Consider the following 24,414-nt stretch of genomic DNA (forward strand, 5'->3'; position numbering starts at 1 on the left):
GCAAACTCAAGGCAAATATTAGTAGTCCATTGCAAGCAACGGACCACCACCTGCCAATACTCACACAACTCTAGATCGTATGATTAAATACCGCTCCATCCCTCCTACATCACAGCCATTCATCCGAACAGGTTGGGTATATCCCACTAAGTCTTTTGGGGCCAGATGCACACCCCTTACATAAAATGAAAAGTGACTTTTTGAAAACATCCTAGCATAATGGCTTTTTACTTCTTTTTAAAGTAACATTAAGAGTAATATATTACTATGTAGCCTACATAGACTGCAGCATTGTAGCAATGCAAATAGGACATTGCAGCTTTAAGGGCCTCTTCACCCCCAGTGTCCTATCATGTCCTGTAGGTGGCAGTTTACTCAGTTCTTTTTTGCTTCTCAAGCTGACAGGATCCTGGAGAAGACCTCTGCCTTTTATAAGGTTTTCGCCTCCACAAATTTCATCTCAGGCTTTTTAAAACTGTTTCACTCAATATCCTTTTGCGCATACAGTATTTTTAGATAATTTCCTGACAGGAAACATGAAATGTTCTGCAAAATGGCATCTCTTGCTTCAAACTGACCAGAGTGTGGCAGAAAAATGGCAAACACAGACACACACAGGATCTGTATCTTGTGTTTGTCCGACTTTCATGATCCCAAGATGTGTCGCCACTGCAACACCCTCTCCATGCACACTTTGAGGGAGAGAGAAAATATTTGCCTCCATGGCCAGGTGGAGCAGTGCAGAAGATGAGTTTTTGTGGCTGGAGAGCCTTCAGAAGGGTTAGGAGAGAGTATTCCCTTTACCAGTGCCCGCATGTCATGCTCTGAGGACTCCCACAGAGGGAGTCCAAAATGAGAAGTTCTGCTAAATAATGGCATGACTCCAGTATTGGAACTTTCATAGATTCACATGCTTGAATCATTGCCCGTCATCGAGATGGGAGCCCCCAGTACCTTAGGAAACAATGTCACAATGGACATTGAACATAGAGGTCCTAGGCCTTTTTGTTTAGTAACATATCCCTGTCCTTATTAAAACCTAAGAATGAACTAGTCAGATGAATCCACCCGTTAAACCCTTCCTGAAAGAATCTGCAGTCCTTCAAATTTTCTACCCCACGTTGTGCTTGTTAGTCTCCATTGAGCTCTGCTCAGTATTTTTCCAGTGAACACTGTTTGAAGAAGATTTTCACAGATTTGTTTCTCAACATTGGAAGATTATTCTCTACAACTACCATTATCTGTTATCATGGTGATTCAAACTGGTTTCCACCACGTCAGAGACACCAAAAAGGGACTCTACATACCTTGTGTCACTTGTAAAAAGAAGGAGCTACATATTGATGACCCCCATAAAGACTATATATACTGTCTCTTATCAAGAGCACAAAATGAAGGACTCCAGGGTATGTCGCACGTTTTCTACCAAAATTTTAAAAGATCAGGAAGGGCATCTTCTTCTTTGGGTTGAGAGACTCAAATCCAGAAACATCCTGGTCTCTGATTTTTTATTTTTTGTCAACTCTTTTTATTAACATTTCCATTTCATTTTCAACATCTCAGTGCACGCATCATGTACATCAAATACAGTATCACCAGTGGATTGCTATCAGCACTCCGACATTGTATTTTGCTATTAAAAACGCTAATGTAGTTTCACTTATACGTCGGGCGGCTGAGTCCCGGGCACTCATACAAGTCCATATCCTGTGAAAGTCTTTGCATCACTGTTCCGCTTGGAGTGTCAAATCATGTATACGTAACTCGTTTGCAACCAGAACATTTGCAAGAAAACAATAGCAACGAGATACAGCATTGTCACCAGGGTTCAGTACAAAACATTTCCCCAGTCCCCTCCCCGAGGTCCGTCTCCCCCCTCTTCTTCCAGTGAATGTGTGTTTATCCCCTCATCCTGTAGTACAGGCCCCCCACTCCCCCCACTCCTCTTCTCCTCTCTCTTTCTCGTCACGTATATGCTTCCCCATGGCTACTGCACCCTCGCAGCATTCCGGACAAAACAACCTGGTCTCTGATGAGGAAAGCAACACCTTAACCATGTCATCTTCTAAACCGCCTATCAAAACACCAAGAAATTATCCTATACCACATACATCTCATGAACCTCCTAAAAAGGCATAAAAAAGGCCTCTGAAGGTGCTCATTTGCACAGCAGCCCCTCCAAAACTCCTCACAAAAGCACCTATAAAGGACAAAAAGAAAGAGAGAGAAGAAGGTGAGCTTGGAGATCATCAAAATGAAAGGTATGACTATATCCTGCCTATACCAGTATTTCTGTCACCACCAAAAGTTGACTTACCTCCAGAGGATATTGCGGGCTTCCACATCCTCTTAGTAAGGGTGGCCAACCGTTTGGAACTGCCGATGTCTGTCACACAACAAGACTGTTTCCTTTATGACTTTATGGAACCCTTTCAGAAAACAGCCAAAGTCATACCCATCATTGGTTACGTGTGGAGTCAGGGTCTAAAGATCATGCACAACTCAGCAACAGTATCAGCCATATTGCGCAAGCTAGACAAAAAGTATAAAGGCCCGGAGGATGTGCCAGCTTGCCTCACGGGCCAACCTAAACCGGACTCAGTCATCTCGCAGGTGGTACAATGAAGATCAAGGAATCCTTCCACCCCCCCCTTTCAGCACCCCAGACAAAGATGGCAGGCTCTGGATAACATCAGCAAAAGTTTTCGACCATGTAAGCCCTCACTTTGGAGGAGGCAAGATGGCGGCCAGTCGGCTGGTCGAGTGAGCTGGTACTGGCGTCGCTTCCCTCTCCAGGAGCTGCTCTCGTGTATGCTGTATAGCGCGAGGTCTTAATTGGTGCTGGACCCTTACCTTGTTGCGTGGTGGCAGAGGATGCTTTGGCAGTTTTTTCGCTTTTCGTCGTGACCCCCCGATGCGGATTTTGGCGCGCTGCCTTTCAAGTGGCACTCTGTTCGTGCATCACTAGGCACAATACATCCAGCCGGGACAGTCCACCTAGCCCTGCATCAGCAGGATGCCTCCGAATAATCAATTGAAGAGCCTCCCCCGGGCTGTTGCCAAGTCTCCTGCAGCAGGAACATCGGTGTCTACTCCAGCCACGGCGTCAGTCCGGTCTATCCCGCAAACAGCTCTAGCGGTCCAGGACAACTTGAAAAAGGCCCAGACAGTAGCCAGCAAAACTACAAAGCTGGGGGCAATTCCGGTTCCAGCCATGTTCAAACCGCGGGGGAGTTCTGCAAGGAAAGGCATTCAGAGCCCTGCAGTCTCCCTCACGGTTACAGCAGAGCCCGCAGTTGCAGCTGTGACCGGTAAGATGGACGCCGTTACTTTGTTTCTTTCTCCCACAGCAGCACGTGGAAAAGATGTCGGGGTTAGGCTTGTAACTCTAACTGTGCAAAGTGACCATACACAGTCTGTGGGTAATTCTCCGGGGGTACCCTCATGTATTGACTCTGTTTTGGGCTTAGAGGCACTTTCAAAGGGGGGTTCTGGGAGGTGTAGTTCCACAGGGCCAATTGCTTTACCCTCAGAATGTTGCCTCTCACAATGCATTACTACAGACTCCAGCACCCTCCGTAAGTGCTGACGGAGACATAGATGGTGATAACTTTTTCTCTCTGTCGGAACACACGGGGTCATCAAGGGAAGATAACGGGCTGGACAAAGAACGGACTGAAGATGAGGAGGGTAGTGATTTGGGTGATTGGCGCACCAATGACATATTGAACTCCATCACTTTGTCCAACGATCTTTCCACAATACGCAAGGCACCTCAGGACCCTGCGGTAGCTGGGGGCTCTCTTGCTTGGGACTACTCATTTTCTAATCAGCCAGTGTTACAAAGCATTGCTCAAGATCAAATGCCCTATGCTCTGGAATCTAACAGCGGCTCGCCCCCAGTTGAAATATCGCTGGCTGTAATTTATCTAACCATAATGGCCCACCGAGAAGAGACGCGCCAGGAAAGCGCCCGGGCACAGGGGACCTGTCGCAGGGTTCAAAACTCCCTGCGTATGGTTATCAAGACCTGCACGGATATAGCTTCCAGGGTTACGGAGGCAGAAACAAGGATATCTACATTGGAAGACGACTTGGCGCAAAAAAGCACGCTGGATGAAATCCAGTCACAGAGGGCGGACATTCAAGGGAAACTCGTTGACATTCAGAACCGGGCAAGGAGGAACAATGTAAGAATTTTGGGGGTCCCTGAGGGGACGGAAGGGTCAGACACTCGTCAGTTTGTTGTCGACTTATTTTCAGAAGCTTTCCCAGAGGTGAAGGAGTGGGACTGGCGATTGGAGATCCAACGAGCCCATCGTTTCCCCTTCAAACTGAAGCATCACCCGGGCCAAGCAGAGAACAGGCCTGCACTATTTTAATTTGCATGCAAACATTTTTAGCCAGAGAAAAGATTTACGATCTAGCCAGGCCTGATAGGCAAAGGTCGTGAAAAGGCTGAAAGTTTTTTGTGAGGCCGGATTTTTGTCCAGCCACGGTAGAACCGAGGTGTCCGCTCCGTCAGTTGATTACCCCTTTTCAATCTAAGGGGGCACAGGTTTTTTTGCTTTTTCCAGCTAAGCTCAAAATCATTCATCAAGGCCAGACCAAATACTTTGAGTCTGAGATTCAAGCCAAAGCATAGACCAATTGTTTTGGTTTACAAATGTATATGCTTCTCTCTTTAAGGTATTAGCAGGGCTATTGCTCTCATGGGGATGAATAGAATTTTCTCAAGTACTTCTGACAAGTTTAGGTGGCCCCGTCAGTGAGTAGCTCTCTCTCTGGCTTGATTTTTTTTTGCACAGTTAGCAGTATCCTTCAGGGGGGTTCCCGCTCATACCAGTCTCGCCATCACCGGAACCTCGGTTCCTGCCTAGCTTGGGGGGGTGGCAGGGGTAAGGAAGGGAGGGTGGGTGGTTTGCAGAGGGGGGGGGGCGAAGAGTGGGAGGGACGGATTGGGGATGGGGCGCATTTAAAAATAATAAGCTTGAAAAATGTTTTTTATCATGGCAATGATGGATTAAATTAAAAAGAAGTGCAATTTTGATGTTTTCTTTAAAGATCTTTAATGGCGTCAGTTAGGGTAAGCATTGCCTCATGGAATGTATGTGGTTTAAACAATGGGAAAAAGCGCGCCTTGTTTGCACGGGTAATTCAAGCACGGCATTTAGAAGTGATGTGTCTGCAGGAAACCCACGTTCCCTGGAGTAAGAGGGAGTGTCTCAAAATCCCTTTGTTTGATTTAATAGTGTGCTCACAGCAGTACTCTATGATACGAGGTGTTGCAATCTTAATGAAACATGGGTTGGGTTCTTGCTTCAGATCTAGTCAAGATACTGGGGGGAGATGGGCAATAGCTGAGCTGTTGGTTATGGGTTCACCCCTGACGGTTTGTACAGTGTATAGTTCCAATTTGGATGATCCTGCGGTATTAGATCATTTAAATGTAGAACTGGCTTTATGGCTCCAGCCCATCTGTCTTTGTGGGGATTTTAATATCAATTTACCTGCAAACCTCAATGTGGTAGGGGGACAAAACTATGTGGGTCAGAAACCTAGAGTATGTAGAGCTTAACAAGGTTTAGTTCAAGAAAATCTTATGACTGATCTCTGGTTTCATCATTGCAAGAACATAGATGGCTCTACATATTTTTCTGCCACTCACAAAAAAATGCTACGGCTCGATTATTTTTTTATTTCAAAACAACTGGCAGATACCACATTAATTTCTATTTCTCCTAGAATTATCTCGGATCACAACCTATTGACTATCAATTGTATTCTGACTGGCTCTGCTAGAATCCCCAGACCCTGGACCTTCGAGAGGAAGTTGTTGCTGGAACCATTGTATCTAGACCACATGAGACCCTGGGTTATTGAATTTTTGAATATCAATAGAGGCTCAGCCCCCAGTAACATAGTCTGGGATTCGCTGAAGGCCGCAGTTCGCGGCAAGACTAAAAGTTTTTCAACTTTCCGTTAGAAGCAAATTAAGGAAACAATCAAGCTGAGTATGGATGAATTGCGTCACGCAGAGGTTCAGCTTACAACTGCTATTACCGTGGGCCTTGATATATCTCATATGCAGTTACACGTCGCACGCATTAAAGCCTCTCTGCTCGAGTTCTTTGGCCAGGACCTTGCTGCTAAATACTTACAGTATAGATCGACGATGTTTGAGTACGGTGAAAGATCAGGCAGGGTCTTGGCCAAGTGACTTCATCAGCGAGGCTTGGTTAATCGTATTGACAAGATTCGGGATGTGCAGGGAGTTATTCAAAACACCCATGAGGGTGTTTTGACAGTTTTTTCTGAATTCTACCATTCCCTATATACTGAGGAAGTCAGTGCTCATACGATAGATTCTGAGTTTGGCCCTTTTACCGAGGAACTTAGCACCTTAAAAATCCTGGATCATCAAAATGCGATTCTTGCTGCACATTGTGTGGGAAGAAGTAGATGCAGCTCTAAATTCGCTAGCTAGCGGTAAGGCAGCAGGTCCTGACTCTATTCCGGTGGAGTTCTATAACATATTTCGAATGGAGATTAGGGATGACCTCTTGACAACTTTGAGAGATGCGCAGCAGGGCAGGATTCCAGACTCCTGGCGGTTCACAACAATCATTTTGCTGAATCTCGCTTATCAATGCGGACAGTAGGCTTTTCTCGAAGATATTAGCGGCTAGATTGGCAAGAGTGATATCCCCTATAGTTTCTATTCGGCAACACAGATTTATTCCCGGAAGAGACACGGCGGATCATGTCCGCCGTGCCATAGCTCTCCTGGACTGGGCCCAAGCCACGCGATCTCCCATTGGCGCGATCCTGTTAGACTCCGAAAAGGAGTTTGACAGGGTTGCTTGGGGATTTCTGTGGAGGGTTCTTTATTGGAAGGGGTTTTGTCATAGCTTTATATTTGCTTTGCAGTCTCTTTATATTGCCCGCAAGCAATGTTGTCTATTTCAGGCTTGCAATCAAGCCCGTTTGACATCAACAGGGGCACCCGGCAGGGTTGCCCCTGCTCGCCTCTTTTATTTGCCCTTTATATTGACTCATTTATAAATAAATTAGAGCTCTCTCTTCATATTTTACCTGTTAGGATAATTTGGTCGAATTTAAAGTTCTGGCGTACGCAGATGCTCTTATCGTTCTAACTAGTGATGTCTCATCTGCTTTTCCAGATATCAAGAAACTGGCCAAATGTTTTGGCCGTATTTCAGGGTACAAACTTAATGTCCAGAAAACTCAGGTTATCCAGTCATCTACTATGGGTCCTTCAGATGCGCCAATCGTCCAAACTACAACTTATTTAGGCGTTAAAATCACGGCTGCGGTAGAGCAGATTCCGGAAATGAACATCTTACATATAATAAACACTGTCAATTCTACTCTCCGCAGGTTGGATAACTTGCACCTGTCGTTATTTGGCAGGAGGAATGTATTAAAAATGCTGATTCTGCCAAAATTCCTGTATATTTTCAGGACTATTCCATTGGAATTCGCCCAGACCAGGCTTAACAGTGCAGAAAGATGCTGTAATAGGTTTTTGTGGAGTTATCGCCTTCCTCGAAGGGCTGCTAAATGGATGTGTTTGCAATTGGATAGGGGTGGGTGGGCAGTTCCCAGTCTTTTGCTGTACAATTGGGCTGCGTTCTTACAATATCTTGCCCAGTCTCTCTTTGGTTTGCGAGCCCCACTTCCACCTTCTCTTAGTCCTTCCATATTCGAGATTGGGTTAGGAGAGGAGGCTAAGGGGATCCTCTCTTCAGTCCTAGAGCCCAGTTACTACAAAAAGACTAAGTTCAAGGTGGTTAAAGCAATGTATTCAGTCTGGTGGAAGGTGCGACGGAAATGGCTGATCCCTAACATTAATTTTTATACACCTTTGGCAGCCGCTAGGCTGTTCCCCTCTATTTTTCAGGATTTAGTCACAATTAGGTGGAGATCCAATGGTATTTTTACGTTGGGGGATTTAGCCTATGAGGGTAATATGGCTTTGTTTATATTCTTGAAAGACAAGTTTGGTTTGGGTATGCACAAATGTTTTAAATATTTACAGCTACGCAGTTATGTAGGCAATCTCCTTCAAAAATTCTCCTACCGCACTTTTGAAAAACAAACTCATGGGCTTGATCTTGAGGAAGGCTCGTATTGGGGCCCTTTATCAAAATTTGTTGGCGGGCCTCCCTGACGATCTTTCTTCTCAGAACTCGAAACTGGACCTCAAATTAGGAACAGTTGGTACAGATATTGCTTTTGCTTTGGAGCTCTCAAACTCAGTTTTAATATCAGGGAGACTTCGCTCCAAAAGTTATATGGCACTATTCAACTTGTATTATACCCCATTAAAATATCAAAATGGGGAGGCGGCGGGGCCCAGTGCTGTCCAAGATGAGCCCTGCCGGCAGTTAATGATGTACATATGTTCTTTTCATGTACCATTCTGGGTGTATTTATTCAAGACGTACAATCATTTATCAACAACTCTCTAAAAATCTCGGTTGTACCCTCAGCGGAGCTGGTAATAATGGGTTCTGAAACGCAAAGTGTTAAATCAGCTCATGAATCTGCCTTTCTATCTATTGCAATGGCACTATTGCGGTTATGCATAACTTCTGAATGGATTAATCTGGCCCCTCCCACCTTTTTGAACTGGAGAGCAAGGATCCTGGCTATTCATAACCTGGAATCAGCTGTGTTCTTGAGAAGTGGCAGGAGGAGACGGGAAAGGGGCTTGTAAATATGGGCACCATTTAGGTATTGGTTGAATAATTAATTTTTTGTATTTTCCGACTGGCGTCAAATTATTGTCTGATATTATGTATTTTAATTTATATGATATGATATGTGTCATATGTACTATATTGCCATGATCACGTTTGTCACCCTTTTTTTTGTGTTGCCCCTTTATGTTTTGAAGCTTATAATAAAAAAAGAAAAAAAAGTAAGCCCTCACTTTGAGGCCTGCAAATTACCTGCCACTCCTTGGCCTCTATGACCGACAATTGTAGCCCAATATGGCCCCATAACTGGACCAAATTCCTGAACACAGAGGGAAAGCTAAGTATTTCTCGAAGGTCAACAATCCTCCTCCGAGATATTAGACTATGCCATGGACATTACCTCCACCGGTTTCAGGCAGCTTGCTGGCATATAAATCCTATGCCGTCAAGGATGTCTCAAGGTGACTAATTTCAGACCCGAAGTCCAGACAAATACTAGATTTCCCTTATGATAGAGATGCTTTCTTTGGAAAGCACATCGATGAAGCACTCCAAACAATCAAACCAGACATGGACGCTGCCAAATCACTAGGAACTTTGCAATACAGAAAGGTGCCTTTTTGCGGAGTTCGAGGAAGAGTCCAGCCTTACTTTCATGAAGGATTTCAACAATACTGGTACCCAGCATATTCTTCCAATACTCAACAATCCTGCTCCCAAGATTATCAGTGACAACAACCGTCAGCTGCATCACTGCCCACCTCTCTGAAGAAAGTCCGGACATCAGGTAAAGACACAAATCGCAGACACTGACTTCAGCCAGGTGCCAGCCACTACCATATCTCTTCCACCAAGGGTACCAGCAAGAATCTCCAATTACCTACACCGTTGGAAACAGATCACAATGGATCAATGGGTCCTCAACCTAGTTAAATTCAGACACCAGATGGAATTCATATATATACCCTCCTCAACACCGCCTTAACTATGCATCCAAAAGCATTTATGCCACCTCAAACGGGAAGTAAAAGCCATGTTGCAAAAGCAAGTGATAGCTGTTCCCAGAGAGGAAAATGTTTCTACTCCTGTTATCTTCGTAATCCACAAGAAGTCAAGGCAATCGAGAACAATCATCAACTTGAGGGACCTCAACAAATATCTAAAAAAACAATAATTTTGCATCGTTACACTTCAAGGCATATTGCAACTCCTCAACAAAGGAGAATGCATATCATTCGTGGACCTCCAACGCGCTTATTTTCATGTACCTATCCCTCCCAAACACAGAAAGTTCCTTAGGTTCACAGTAGCCAGAAGCCACTTACAGTTCTGGGTGTTACCTTTCGGTTTCAAGTATGCTCTCGGCATTTTTGACCCATTGCAGTTTACCTCAGTAAACAATATCAGGTTTTCCCCTATCTCGAAGAAAGCTCATACCAACCAGTCGGCAAAGGCATCCACCAGAGCATGCATACACCTCTTCAATGAGCTAGGGCTCGCTCTCAATCCGGACAAGCCAATACTCCAGCCATCGCGGCGGATAACTTACCTAGGAGCCATACTAGACACAAACATCCCCATGGCATACCCTACCGTCGATTGGCAGCAAAAGTTGATAACTCTGGCAAGCCTAGGGCAAAAAAAAGTCACTTTCAGTTTGCCTCTACAATTCTCTTTTAGGGATGATGTCTCCTTGCATCCATCTCATCTGGTATTTCCGCTTTTGCATGCGTCCTCTTCAGGAAGCACTGGATTCCCAATAGATGCAGGTGTCAGGGACTTTCGAAAACATAATTCAAGTCACTACGCTCATGATCAAGTTCTCCAACTGGTGAACTTGACCCATAAATCTTTTGACAGGCCTCCTGTTTTTACCTCAGCCATCTCTGCTAATAATTGCAATTGATGCTTTCCTGGACGGATGGGGAGCTTTCCTCCAAGACCTTCAGCTCAGTAGCAAATGGTCTCCTTCACACCAGGGCCTCCACATCAGTGTTCTCGAGTTAATAATGGTATAAATTGCTCCACAGGCCTTCCTTCCCAGGACTCAACAATCCTCAGTGGTTGTGCACAGACAAGACGACAACGATGCACTACATAAACAAACACGGGGAATCCGATCTTTCTTGCTGCCCCAGCAAGCCCAGCTGATCTGGCAATGGTGGGGCTGGCACACAATGTACCTGACTGCACAGCATATAACAGGAAACCAAAACGCCATAGCAGATACCTTAAGCAGGCTCAGCTCATCTTGCCACAATTAGAAATTGGATCAATTCATACTGGATCGTATCTTTCTTGAGGGGGGCAGACCAGATCTGGATCTCTTTGCACCCCCCAAAGGGCCAAATGCCAGTTCTTCGCGAGTTGGCATTCTCATCAGGGGTCATGGAGAGAATGCCTTTTCAATTGCATGGCCTTTCTGCCAATTCCTCTCCTCCCAAAGGTCCTCAGAAGATGAAAGCCAAGCCCTGTCAGATCATCCTGATAGCCCCTGTTTTGCCCCATCATCACTGGTACACAGAACATCTCCTACTACCACTGCAACCTCTCATTCTACTCAAGCCGATCACGTCACTGCTGACAATGAACCAGAGACAAATTCTGCATCCATCAAGGAACCTGTTATTCTCAGATCATTCTTTCCAAACCCTCAAACATCAACTCAGCGAGCACTTCACTCGCTGGATATCAAGAGGTGCTTAAAGTTTTACTTGGACAGAACTAGGAGTTTTTGAAAAACCAACCAACTGGCCAATGGTGCACCAAGGAAAGATTTTTCCCTAACAAAACAGCATATTTAGATGGATATCCAGAGCCATTCTGTTCTGTCATCAACAGGCGGGCCGGCCTTTGAACTCTGAAGAACAGGTTCAATCCAGAAGAGCCATATGCACTTCCATGGCAGTTTGCGGTGGTGTCATTACCAGAAATCTGCTATGCAGCAACCTGGAAGAGTGCACATACCGTCATGCAACATTACTGCTTGGATTCAGTCATCCTCGGGAATGCTACTATGTTAATGTACTAGGGATTCCCAGCCTGACGCTGGGGGAATGATTCAAGCATGTGAATATATAAATATTTCCAAGTAGGAGAATTGGAGGTACAGCGAAGTAAGTGATTTTTTCTGACAAATTAGATGTAATTGTTTTCAGCCATTTTGGTTGTATTGCTGTTCAATGTTTGTATGGAAATTGCATGGGTAAAACACATTTCGGGGACCCCCCACCCGATGGATCACGAAAAAGATTTCCAGGAAGGAGCTGAGTTGGCTTTGCCTTTCTTTTTTGAAAGTTTTGTGATGATTCGTCAAATGGTGCCAAAGTTATTAGCAAACCAAAAAATAAATTTACTGTGAAAACCCAGCCCTAGCTATATAGTGTTTTTTAACGCGCTCTGTGACTAGGTGCATGGTCTGGAGGAGAACTAGGATTATCAGTAAGTAACTTTTCCTTCCGAAAGTTAAAATACTGTTTTCTAGATTGTTTTATGATTTACTTGGCAAGAAGAAAACTATTTGAGTGTCTCAGACCAGTACAAAGATAACCGTTGTACTTTTCCATCCTTTCTTCTTGACAGGTTTAAAGGTTCTGGAATGTGCCTGCTAACTGCTTAACAGTGTTACCATTTAAATAACCTTTCCTAAATGTATTTTGCCTTACAGCTTTATCAGCCATCTTGTGGTTTTAATCTTGGCGACCCTCACTGTCGATTAATAGAAACACAATATAAAAGTTTACATGATCCACATTTGTCGGCATACTATAAACGCAAAGATATTCTACGACGACTGAGAAAAGGAGGTTACATTACCAGCAATAATAAGGTACGTTTGAGTTCCTTTTATAAAAAAAATTATTGATGTGGAGCACAATACTTATACAAATATTTTTATAAGACATTATCATCCTGATCATATTTCTTCTTGCAGATTCCTCACCCTTTGACAATCAGCCAGGCACCATACTGGATCTGGAAAACCTTTTTTTAGCAATAGTTTTTTCCGGCCACTCACTAGTGCCATGTGATTCCAGCTGAGACTCTATTCACCCACAGTGTGATGATACCGGCCTACTTAAGGCAGCATCAGATGCTCTTGAGTGAACTGCTGTTTAAACACGCCTTCCTGACATGGACCTGGAGCTCTTCTTCTGTTTAAACCCAAGGTCACCTCTTAAATATGTATGTGGTCCCTGCTTCCCTATCATAATCCTTAGGCCTGTGACTCCTGCACTTTCATATGTCCGAAGGCAATCAGAGAGCATGAAGCCAAATTGTTCTTTGCTCTTCTTTGTAAGGGCACCTTTAAATGGTCCCTCACTTCTCCTTTAGGTCAGTCTCTTGAAAGGAATCTATCCCCTAAAGGATCTTTCACCTACAAACACACCTTTTTGGACGCAATTCTAGTTCTCAATAAACATGCGCCTGCATGTCCAGCTCTGTCCACTGACCCTTCCCAGATTGAGTCCTTTTAGCTAGCCATGCTAGTTATCTTCATTCCTCTGAGGATCGGATAAATCTCAGAGCTACCTACGAGAACCAACCCCTTGTGATGCCTCTCACGACAGTCTTAAAATTCACTCAGGTAGAATAACTCTTTGGCGTGTATTCTGATGCTCTTGATATATCCAAACAAGACTATAGGTGCATGGAGGAGGATGATGTAGAGGCTGACGCTCTCTTCTGTCCTTATCAGACAGATCATTAAGTTCTATCTTGAGCTCCAAAATGCTTGTGGACAGTGATATCATTTAGGTCAGTGGTTCCCAAACTTTTGACTCCTGAGGACACCCACAAAGTCACCACTGGAGCCAGGGACCCCAAGCACATTGTAATATTTTAAATTTCAAACATTAATACAGTAATTTGCAAAAAATACACAAACAGGTGCACATCAAACAAATACTCAAATTACTAAAGATTTGTTTATCTTATATTGAAAAAATGTGCAAAAATCAAAACTTTTAGTGGGAAGGCTGGTGCTGCATCTCGGCCACTAACTTTTCAATTGTTTGTTTAATTTTATGATACAAGGCTCCTGCTCCTGTCAGTGCCGGACTGGAAACCCAAAGCAGCCCTGGGAAATGTCGGTCCAATACCCATACAATGCACAACAAGTGCAGCAAGAGAGCCTGATGACTACAAAGAGGGCTTGGGGGGGTCTCCTCCCAAGAAATTAGGGAACTAATTGTGCATTCTACAACATATTTGTCATCATACACTGAATTGTATTAGCTTTTAAAGCATAGTAAATGATGAACTAACTGTGCACCAGGATACAACCATCTTTGTTGGGGGCTTTTCAATGATTCCCTCACTATCACCATCCAACAGTGCCTCGAATCTCTTCATAGTCTCTCTGTCACATGTATTTCATTTTTATAGCACTTCTCATACCAATGTGTAGGGAATCGGAGCACTTTACATCACACACATACAGAGACAATGAATCATACATGTGTAAATCAGTGTATAGAAAATGTCACACAAGGTAAAGGGGCCTACGAGGTATACGATTCACTGGTAGGCATTTTTTCAGAGTGCTTTGTCTGGAGAAGCACAAACTCAAGATTCAGAACATAACACAGTAGTTAGCTTTGACTTTATTAAAAAAATAATGTATTTCTTCCTAAACAAACCTTTTTTTGCAGCATCAGGCTATAACGAAAGACTGGGAAAGAAACATAACTTAATAACTTGTACCATGCAGTTTGCATGCGGCTCTTTGATGGCAGTTCATAGCTCACTGTACCAGATTATGATTGTAATTTATGAACTGCACAATAAAAACGGAACAAGCAATACAACGAGTACCACTGGGATGTGAAGACATTTGAGGGCTATGCACCCTCAAAACTTTGCTTGGGCTGATTTAGTCCTTGCTGCAGAGCTTGATAACTCTTCAGGGACATCCACATCTTTTCAACATGATGACACTGTGCCTGCTGAGATATTCACCACTCATGCAGATAACAACTCGGCTTATGTGAACAAAGCCCTTTTTTGCTGCTTATCAAGCAGATAATTTTTTTCTTCTGAGACAAGCAGGGCTGCATAGGACAGGCTTGTCCAGCTTCATAAATGCTCACAGTGGCAGTAGTTTAAAAAAAAAATCCCTAGTTTTTTCTCCTTTTTGTTTTGAAGGAGATTTTGTTTTTTAATTTACTCCCATTTTCTTGTTTTTGTTGTACCCTTTAAAAAAAAGTAAAAAATGTAAAAAAAAATAACGAAATACAGTTGTTAAAAATGTCAATTAAAAAAGTTCTTTTCAGAGCTACCCTATATTTATTTATTTATTTATGTATTTATGATTTTGGAACTCACATGAGATCCACATAAGAGAATAACATAAAAGAAAAATTACAATTACATTCGAATACGGTAGAGAAGCAAAAAAGCAATTTCATATCCACTAATATATATCTAGAAAGCTTTTTAAAAAGTAAAAAATTTTATAGCAAAACATTTCGTTAGGCGTATTATAAATAGCATCCTTTAAAAAGCTGGCAGTCGAAATACTTAATTGTAAGCAAATTGGTCTCAACCACTTTCGTCGGTATAACAGAAGGGCCGGGCATACAAAAAGAACATGAACAATGTCCTGGATCGAATTATTGCACTGGTTGCACATTGCTGAGGAACCATACCATCTGGATAATAAATTGTTCAAAGGGAGAAGGTCCTGCCTTAAAAGGAACCAAAAACGCCGTATACCATGAGGAAGGTTCCAAGAAGCATAAGGTTGCATGTTTCTAAATAGGTAGGATTCAATGACCGGAGAGACACCTTTCTTTAGGATAAGGGTATCCCTATCCATCCCAAAACTTAGATTCCATGTAGCCAGTCTTATGGTGGACCTCAACAGGTGTGTAGATAGCGTAAACAGAGTTGATTCATCCAATTGCAATAGAGCAACAGCCCTTCTAAAAAATTTTACTATTTGAGAAGCTCTTTTAGGAATCCCAATAGTTCTTTTTGTATAAGGTATCTTAAAGTATCCGGTTTTCCCTTTGCCAGGCATGAAACCCATCGTACTATCCCAGCAAGGCCCTGGACCCAGCAGCTACGCATACCAAATTCTAGCCAAAGGGTAGCCACAGTACAGCCATTGTTAACCGTAGTTAAATACCGTAAGAGTCTGCCCTCAGTAGTATGTAAAAAACCCCATTGCCCCAGTTCAAGTAATTCGGTACCATAAAGTAAGGAGGCCGGGATTTTAGCACGGAAGGCCTCTAACAAATAAACAAAATGTCTTTTGCCTGTTGATTTATAGAGCTCGCTTAAACCCTTGCCTTGTGCCATTGCCTTCCGAATGTTATAATCTATATGGGCCTTATCACTCAAATTAGCAGATACTATTTTCCCTAGAAAGACATATGATTTTACAACTTCTAACTTATGTCCGCCTACCGACCACATAAAATTCCCATATATCTTTTTTTTTTCTTTCCTGTCATACACATGACTTTACTTTTTGAAATATTTATCTTCAAATGGTGAGTCTCTGCATATATGTGTAGTGCCTGCAGACGCCTATTTAATCCTTTTGGAGTTAGGTCCAATATTATTATGTCGTCTGCATACAACAAACATATAATTGGTTTATCCCCCAAAACAGGGGCAATACCTTCACTTAAAGATAAGGACTGGGGAAGATCAGATATATATATATAGGGAAAATAGTAATGGGGCCAATAAACAACCTTGTTTTAGTCCATTGGCAGAAAAAATGACTTGAGATAGGCCTCTTTCCCCTCCCTGAAGAACTCTACACCAGGTATCAGAATGAAGATCCTGGACCAGATCCAATAGCAGTGATGGCATGCCAAGGTCCGATAGTTTCCTCCACAGCAAAGGATGATCGACTTTGTCAAAAGCTGTGGAGAAATCTATAAAGGCTGCATAAACTCTCCCACCTCGGACCTTGATGTATTTGTCAGATATTACTTGTAGGGACGTTAAGTTGTCCATAGTGCCATGCCCTTTGCGAAAACCCGTCTGCTCAAAGGGTAGTACATTATTCTTATCCACCCAATCTTGAATTAACTTCAGGAGACACTTTGCAAAGACTTTTCCAATTGCGACCAAAAGGGCGATTTGGCGATAATTTTGTGGGGCCATTCGGTCTCCCTTCTTGAAAAGGGGAACCAATATACACCCCTTCCAAGAGGGGAGAACAGTTCTACTCAAGAAACAAAGTTTGAACACCGGGTGAAGAATTTTGCTCCACGATACGCTGTTTTGCTTTAGGACCGAAATAGGAAGCTCATCCGGTCCCATTGCCCCGGAGGCACGCAATTCCCTAATAGCCAGTTCAATAACTTTTTCAGAGGGAGGACCTAGAGCATGATTATCCGCATTAATTCTTCTTGTAGGGACCACCATTGCATTACTTGCGTATAAATTTGTAATGTAATCCACCCAGGTTTGCTCTTTAATGGGAATTGGAAGTGAACTTAACCTAACACCACATCCCTCCCCTATGAATGACCAAAATAGTCTTGCTTGGCCTCTAGAAGCAGCCTCCCTTAGTTTAATCCATAAAGAATCCTCCCTATCTTTTTTCATTTTAGCCTTCGATCTTCTCCTCTTTCTTTTTAATAAAACTATTCTGCGAGATCTTTCAGGAGAAATATTCAAATATTATTCTCTTACTAGCTTATTTATTTCTATGTTTAATAATCGGAGGGAGCGGGGAAGTATTTTAGTATTTCTTTTCCAATTAGATTTTTTAGCAACAGAAATCACCATCTTCATAAAATCTAAAAAACACACTATTTCAAATCCTTTCCAGTTAACCAAGTCATTTACTGCAGCATCAAGGATGCTCTCCAAACCCCTCACGGTCCTAGCATTCCAATAACATCTCCCTGATTTGTCTCCAAAACTGACCAAATCACTATTCAAAGACCAACAATCGGTTTTAGGAGGATTTATATTTACAGTAAGAGCTAATACTTCATGGTCACTATAAGGTGTATGGGAGACCTTAAGATCTTTCAGTAGGGAAAAGGCAGAATTTTCCACCATTACATAATCTAAGATTGATTCACTCTGATTAGCTTTATGTGTATAGTTCGCCGGAGAATCAGAAGGGAGCCTTCCATTCACAATAATCCCATCCATTTCAGCCAATTCTTCAAGGAGCATTTTCCCTCTCCTATTTGTCTTAACATTCCCAGGAAAAAGGGCTTGGGGAATCTGCAGAGATTCCTCCTTATGCCTGTTTCTAAACAAAGACAAACTAAAATTAGAAATATTACAATTAAAATCCCCTACCAGGATTATATGGGGAGCAGGTACCTTCTCAGCAATTTTCTTTACATAAGAAAAGACCTTCTTTAAGATTGAATTAAAACAAGCATCTGGAGGAATGTAGGCATTTATCAAAACAATAGGATTACAAACTTCAGCATTATCAGAATTAAACAGCGTTACTGCCTGAAAAAGATTACTAGGATCTAAATAATGGGAAAAATTCCAATTTATCCGGTTAGACGGTAGACATGCTATACCCCCTCTTGCACGACCTCTCCTGGAAGGAGAGGCTCTACCCTCCAGTACGAAGTAATCCCTTCCTGCCGAAATTTTCTCAGCGCACCACGTCTCTTGGAGACAGATCACACTGGCCTCTAATGTGTGAAGGAATTGTAATTTTTCAGAATTATTCTTCATACCAGCGGCATTCCGGGATAATATTTTTAGGTCATTGCTAAAGACGGGGATATGTTTCAGAATTATTTATACGTTTCCTCGAAAGAACTCCAGGCAACCAATTCCAGTGGAGACTCTCTTCAGCCGCGTTTCTTTTAAGAGAAGAAAGATGGGTATTAATATGTGACACATAACGGATGTCTTTAGAAATGCAGATTTTTAGGTCATCATAACCGCCTGGCCGGTCAGTACCACCAGAGGCTGCCTGGAGGAGTGAAAACTTATCAACAATTCTACCAAAGCGGAAATTCTCCAAAAAAGGCACGACATCAATCCCTTTACTTTGAATACCTTCAGACCACTGAAGGATGTGATTTACAATAAGTTTAGAATAAAACTTTACCCTTGTTAAAGTCCCAACCTCTGTTTTCAGGATCGTTACTGTATCTATATCGGAGGTTTGTGTTAATTTCAGACCTGCGGTCTCCTGAAAACATTTGAGAAGCAGGGATCTATTTAATGTACAATCTGGATCAAACAAAGGGAAAAAATCTAAAATAAGTGTGTCAGTGTTTTCCTCTTTAAGAATCTCAGCAGGTCTCTTTGGAACCCCTTCTCTGCCCACCGTATCAGAGAATGATTTAGCTAGAGGGTTAAGGGCTGTTAAAGCGAGGCCAGCTGGTTTCCTCAGTTCCCCGGGGGAAATATAATTGAGAGGCCCCCCCGTTTCAATATTTGGGACACCAGATAGGGGGGGGATAATATTAGTGTGACAATCGATTTGAGTCGATGTTGGGAATACCTCTTGATCTGTGGATGTTAATGTTTCTTGAACTAATTTCACTTCCTGAATCTCATCTTGGGGAGAATTAATTAGAGATACTTCACAAGGCACTTTTTTAATAGAAATTTCCAACTGCTCATCAAAGTAGATTTTACTCCGCCTCTTTTTTCCAAATCTGCGAATTGGTTTCCTCTTTTTTCCCCCCATTCTTTTTAGAGTTCCCTTTTTTCTCTTTTCTTCTGGGTCCGGTACACCCTCATCTCCGTCATTTTTTTGCAGTTTAAAAATAGGGAATAACTCTTTATCTACCCTTGTGTCGGGATCATCCGTAACTTCAATTACTTGATCGAGCTCTGCTACACAATTAGCTATGGGGACTCTCAGGGGGGATTCTAACTTCTTTCTATCAGTACAGAGAAGATCTTCATCCGGTCCTGTTCCGACTAGAACTTAAAGGGCATTCGAAAACTCATTCTCTATCAACGTGTGTTTCTTCACTTTGGGCCCTGGAGAACTAGGTCCCAAGTCTGGACTAGATTCCTTCCCCTGCTTATTGTTCACTAGAACCTTCAGTATTTGTGTTACTGTTTCCAGAACACAATCTGAACCACCGAAATTTTTTTCCAATAATTTTAAAATAGAAGAAACTAAATGTTCTAAGGAGGATAAAGAGTCAGAGACGGGTTTATCTAGTCTAATTGATTGAATAGGATCAATACCCATTATATTAAGATCAGGACTCATGGAAGTATTTGACTGAGAAATATTGAATAAAGATTTATTAGATGGAGTGCTACTGTATAGTTGAAGCCCAGATGGGGCAAGTGCTGCCGGGGTCTTTATAGGATCAAGGATCTTACTAGATTCTTCAACAATGTACCTCCTACAGAGCTCCATATCTAAGTCTGAAGAAATAGAACCATTACTTCGCACTTCCCTCGGCAAAGATGAGCCAAGAGCGTCTTTTAAAAGAAATTCACTAGGATTAGATGGATGATTATGCACTGTAACACCCACTATTTTGTAACTGGATTCTGACGGGCCGTAGGGGGGTTGGGTAGCATATATATTTTTATCCCCAAGAACTAGCGGAGAAGGCACCAACATTTCCAAAGAATTAGAGAGACCTTCTCTCTCTTTAATGTGGGAATTAACACCCTCTTCCTTATTACCTTGTTCAATTACACCAACAGAATTTCTGAGCCCCCTCATTGTGGTGTGAACCTTAATAACATCACCTCTTTCGGCATTGTCATCGGACTTAGACCCTACTGTGGCAATTTTACTCTTTCCTCTTTCCCATAGGCTAAATAACAAACAGTTTCCTTTTAACTGCATATCATGACCGTCCTTGTTCCGTAAAAGATTCAATTTGGTCTTAGCGCAGGTTCTTCCCACTAACAGTCTCCCCGACTTTAGTTTTTTGGCAGTTATTTCGGAAATAAAAAAGTGAAAAGGCACAAAAACTCAATCGGATATTAAAGAGATCCAGTATCGGCTTTTGCTCCTATGCTAGGGTTCTAGAGCTTGACGACAACTAACAACTAAAGAATTTTTTTTTTTTCGCATTCGCGATTATACTACAAAATACAAAAGAAAAATAAAACAAACACTTTTTGAAAAAGAATGGGCCCAGCCCAGCCTACTTCAGCCTCTAAGGGCCTAAGAGGGCCCGCCCTTTGCCCGGGCTTAGCCCCGAGCTTTGTCCCGCGTGCGTCCCGCGTGCGCGGTAGACGATTAAACTAAATAACGTGTCAGTGAGGGCGGAGACGGGAAGAGGACCAGCTGCAGCAGATCCAAGCCGCACTGCACGCTGGTCCTCGCAATCCCTCTCTCGCACAGTAGCTCCGCTCCTGGAGGTTATGGCAGATGGGCTTGCACTTCTTCCGTCAGGCTTGGGACACGAGCGGCTCCCGCGGAGCGGGGGGCCGCGAGGCGTGAAGGATTTAAGCAGCAGAAAAGCCGGGGATCATGAAAAGGACATCAGTCTCGCTCCAACACCAAGGTAAAAAAAACCAGAGGCACAGAGACAGCCCGTGATTTTAATTCGGCAGGGCGGAGACGGGAAGAGGACCAGCTGCGGCAGATCCAAGCCGCACTGCACGCTGGTCCTCGCAGTCCCTCTCTCGCACAGTAGCTCCGCTTCTGGAGGTTATGACAGATGGGCTTGCACTCCTTCCGTCAGCCTTGGGACACGAGCGGCTCCCGCGGAGCGGGGGCCGCGAGGCGTGAAGGATTTAAGCAGCAGGAAAGCCGGGGATCATGAAAAGCACAACAGTCTCGCTCCAACACCAAGGGAAAAACACCCAGAGGCACAGATGCAGCCCGTGATTTTAATTCGGCAGGGCGGAGACGGGAAGAGGACCAGCTGCGGCAGATCCAAGCCGCACTGCACGCTGGTCCTCGCAGTCCCTCTCTCGCCCAGTAGCTCAGCTTCTGGAGGTTATGGCAGATGGGCTTTCACTCCTTCCGTCAGGCTTGGGACACAAGCGGCACCTGCGGAGCGGGGGCAGCGAGGCGTGTAGGATTTAAGCAGCAGGAAAGCCGGGGATCATGAAAAGCACAACAGTCTCGCTCCAACACCAAGGTAAAAACCTACCCTATACTTTCATTATGTATGTTGTTTGTACTGTTACCTTTTTTTCCTTCTTGATGACTTACCAGACACTTGTGAGAACCATGATGCTCTCATATGTAGCGTGGTTGACTCTCACGGGCCTCTTACGAGAGCCTGGCACACAGTCTTCCATATCCATTGCGAGCGGGCAGTGTTTGCTGCTTTACGCTCAAGAGTGTTTTACGAGAATGTACTTTTAAAAAGGAATTTTTGTTTCACTGAACATACCCTGTTGTAATAAATATAATTTATATCCACCAGCTTTTCGCTGCCCCCATTTTTTATACAATCCCTCGAGACTACTGCGAGCGTGTGAGTGCCTTACCGCTTGCCTTCAGCCATGTATTTCTCTGTGTCTCATGAGAGTATCGCAAGCTCGAGCATTTAGTATATTTCTCACAGACAACAGGTCTGTATCCTTCAGTACGGATAGTAAATCATTCAAAAACATAAGCCTATGCACTGGCACCTTTCTCTATAATCAGTTTTCTCTACCACCCCTATCTTTCTTTCCATGATTTCAACAGATTGTACATTTTTATTAAATCACATAATGTACGCTCTTATCCAGTATTAGGGTATCTTTCATAGATTCACATGCCTGAATCCTTTCCCGTCGTCTGGATGGGAGTCCCGGGTACATACATAAAGTAATGTCCCATTAGACATATAGAGTAATAGGCCAAAGGCCCACATTAGTAACATATCCATATCCTTTTGTAAAAAGGACCAAACTCTAGAGAAGAGCCAATCAGCTATCACCTCCCTCTAGAACCCTCCTGGAAGGAGCTCCTGTTCCTCAGATTTTCTACCGCACGTCGTGCTAAGGGAGTCTCATCTGAGCTCTGCTCAGTTTACTTCTCATCTGGTTTTCCAGTGTTTTTTCTGGCTTTATATTTCAGCTCTTGTCTGAAGTTCCTTGGTATCCTCATGGCTGAGACACCTAAGAAGGGGCTTTTTAGGTCCTGTGGTTTCGGTGGGAAAAAGCGACTACATGTAGATGACCAACATCAAGATTGTCTCTATCGGGACCATTCTTCTAAAGTTTGCAAGGCATGTCGTACCTTCTCCACAAAAACCCTCAAAGACCGGGAGGGTCGCCTTTTAATATGGTTACAAAGGCTGAAGGACAGAGACCAACTGGAGTCTTCTGAAGAAAGTGAGGGCTCTTCAATATCCTCTAAAGCCTCTCAAAAAAGACCAAGGGTGGCATCTCCGGGCCCTTCGTCCCAGCCTCCTCAAAAGAAGATACATAAGAAGTCTTCAGAGGTCCATTCTAAGGCTCTACCATCGAAGGTGTCCTCTCAGGAAGTTACTACCTTCAAAAAGTCTTCTTCCACTCCGTCGACGACGACATCATCAACGACGACTTCAGCGACAAAGAGATCTGTGTCTACAGCCTTGGGTGTCACTTCGTTGACGACAACTGTCTCCACGTCGATGGCGACGTCGTCATTAACCTCGTCGACGACGACTCCATCGTCGACGGCAGGTAAGTTCGACGACAAAGACAGTTCCGTCAACGTCCACGCTATTGTCGACGAAGGCTCCGTCGACGAAAACCATACCATCTACGAGATCTCCATCTGTGATGAAGACAGTGTTGATGACGGCTTCGTCGACGATAACTCCATCGACTACGACACCTGTCGACATTTCACCGTCGACGACCACACCCTGGACGGGCTCGTCGTCGACGACGGATCCAAGTCTGAAAAGCACTTATGTGCATTTAAGTATTACGAAGAAGACGTTGACATCGGCCCTAACATCTCCAAGTAGGGTCCAACCACTGCCTCAACAGGATTGCTTCTTATATGATTTTAAGGAGCCTTTCAAGAAGTCAGTAAGATCTATACCCATAATAGAATACTTATGGGGTCAGCGTGTGAAGACTATACAAAATCCTTCCTCGGTGCCTCCGGTGTTTGCTCCCCTGGAAAAAAAATACAAGGCGCCCGATACTGCTCCAGCTTGCTCAATAGGACATCCCAAGCCGGATTCGATTATAACACAGGCTCCCCAATGGAAGTCCAAAAATCCTTCTGCCCCGTTAACAGCTCCACCGGATAAGGAAGGCCAAAGATTGGATAACATCGGAAAGCGTTTTTCTTCAATGTCTGCGTTGACAGCAAGAGCGTCCAATGCTTTAGCACTATTGGGACGATACAATAGGCAGTTATGGGCAGACATAGCTCCATACCTGGCAGCTTTACCTGAAGACTCAAAAGTGGAGGCAAAGAAGATATTGCTCGAAGAGGAATGCTAAGCATCAGGAATAATAGATTGCACGATGGATATCGCGTCGACTGGATTTCGTCAGAAGGCTGGCGCAGCAATGTTGAGCCGACAAGGTTGGTTGAAGGCAACTTCTTTTCGACCTGAAATTCAAACGAAGATCTTCAATATGCCCTATGATGGCCAGTTTCTTTTTGGGCCAAAAATTGATGAGGATCTCCAAACTATAAAGAAAGATACGGACACAGCCAGAGCGTTGGGAACCCTCCAATTTAAAAACCCTTCCTTTTGTGGATCAAGAGGAAGAGGGCAGTCCTCTTCAAGAGGCGATTACCAATATTGGTCGTCCTTCTGGTCAACAACATCTTCCACAGTATCAACAACGTAAGCAG

At 43.5% G+C, this 24,414-nt stretch overlaps 1 protein-coding gene across 14 annotated transcripts in view; it reads left to right on the forward strand.

Moving 5' to 3' along the window:
- Window positions 1-24,414, forward strand: part of LOC144773261 (uncharacterized) — a 7,170,044-nt gene that overhangs the window by 73,391 nt on the left and 7,072,239 nt on the right. For all 14 annotated transcript variants that reach the window (XM_078658159.1, XM_078658161.1, XM_078658167.1 and 11 more), the window contains exon 3: window positions 12,394-12,555. In XM_078658159.1, coding sequence (XP_078514285.1) covers window positions 12,394-12,555 — 162 coding nt within the window. The remainder of the gene's footprint in view (window positions 1-12,393; window positions 12,556-24,414) is intronic.

Source organism: Lissotriton helveticus, chromosome 8 (assembly GCF_964261635.1).
Source record: "Lissotriton helveticus chromosome 8, aLisHel1.1, whole genome shotgun sequence".
Classification (NCBI taxonomy): domain Eukaryota; kingdom Metazoa; phylum Chordata; class Amphibia; order Caudata; family Salamandridae; genus Lissotriton; species Lissotriton helveticus.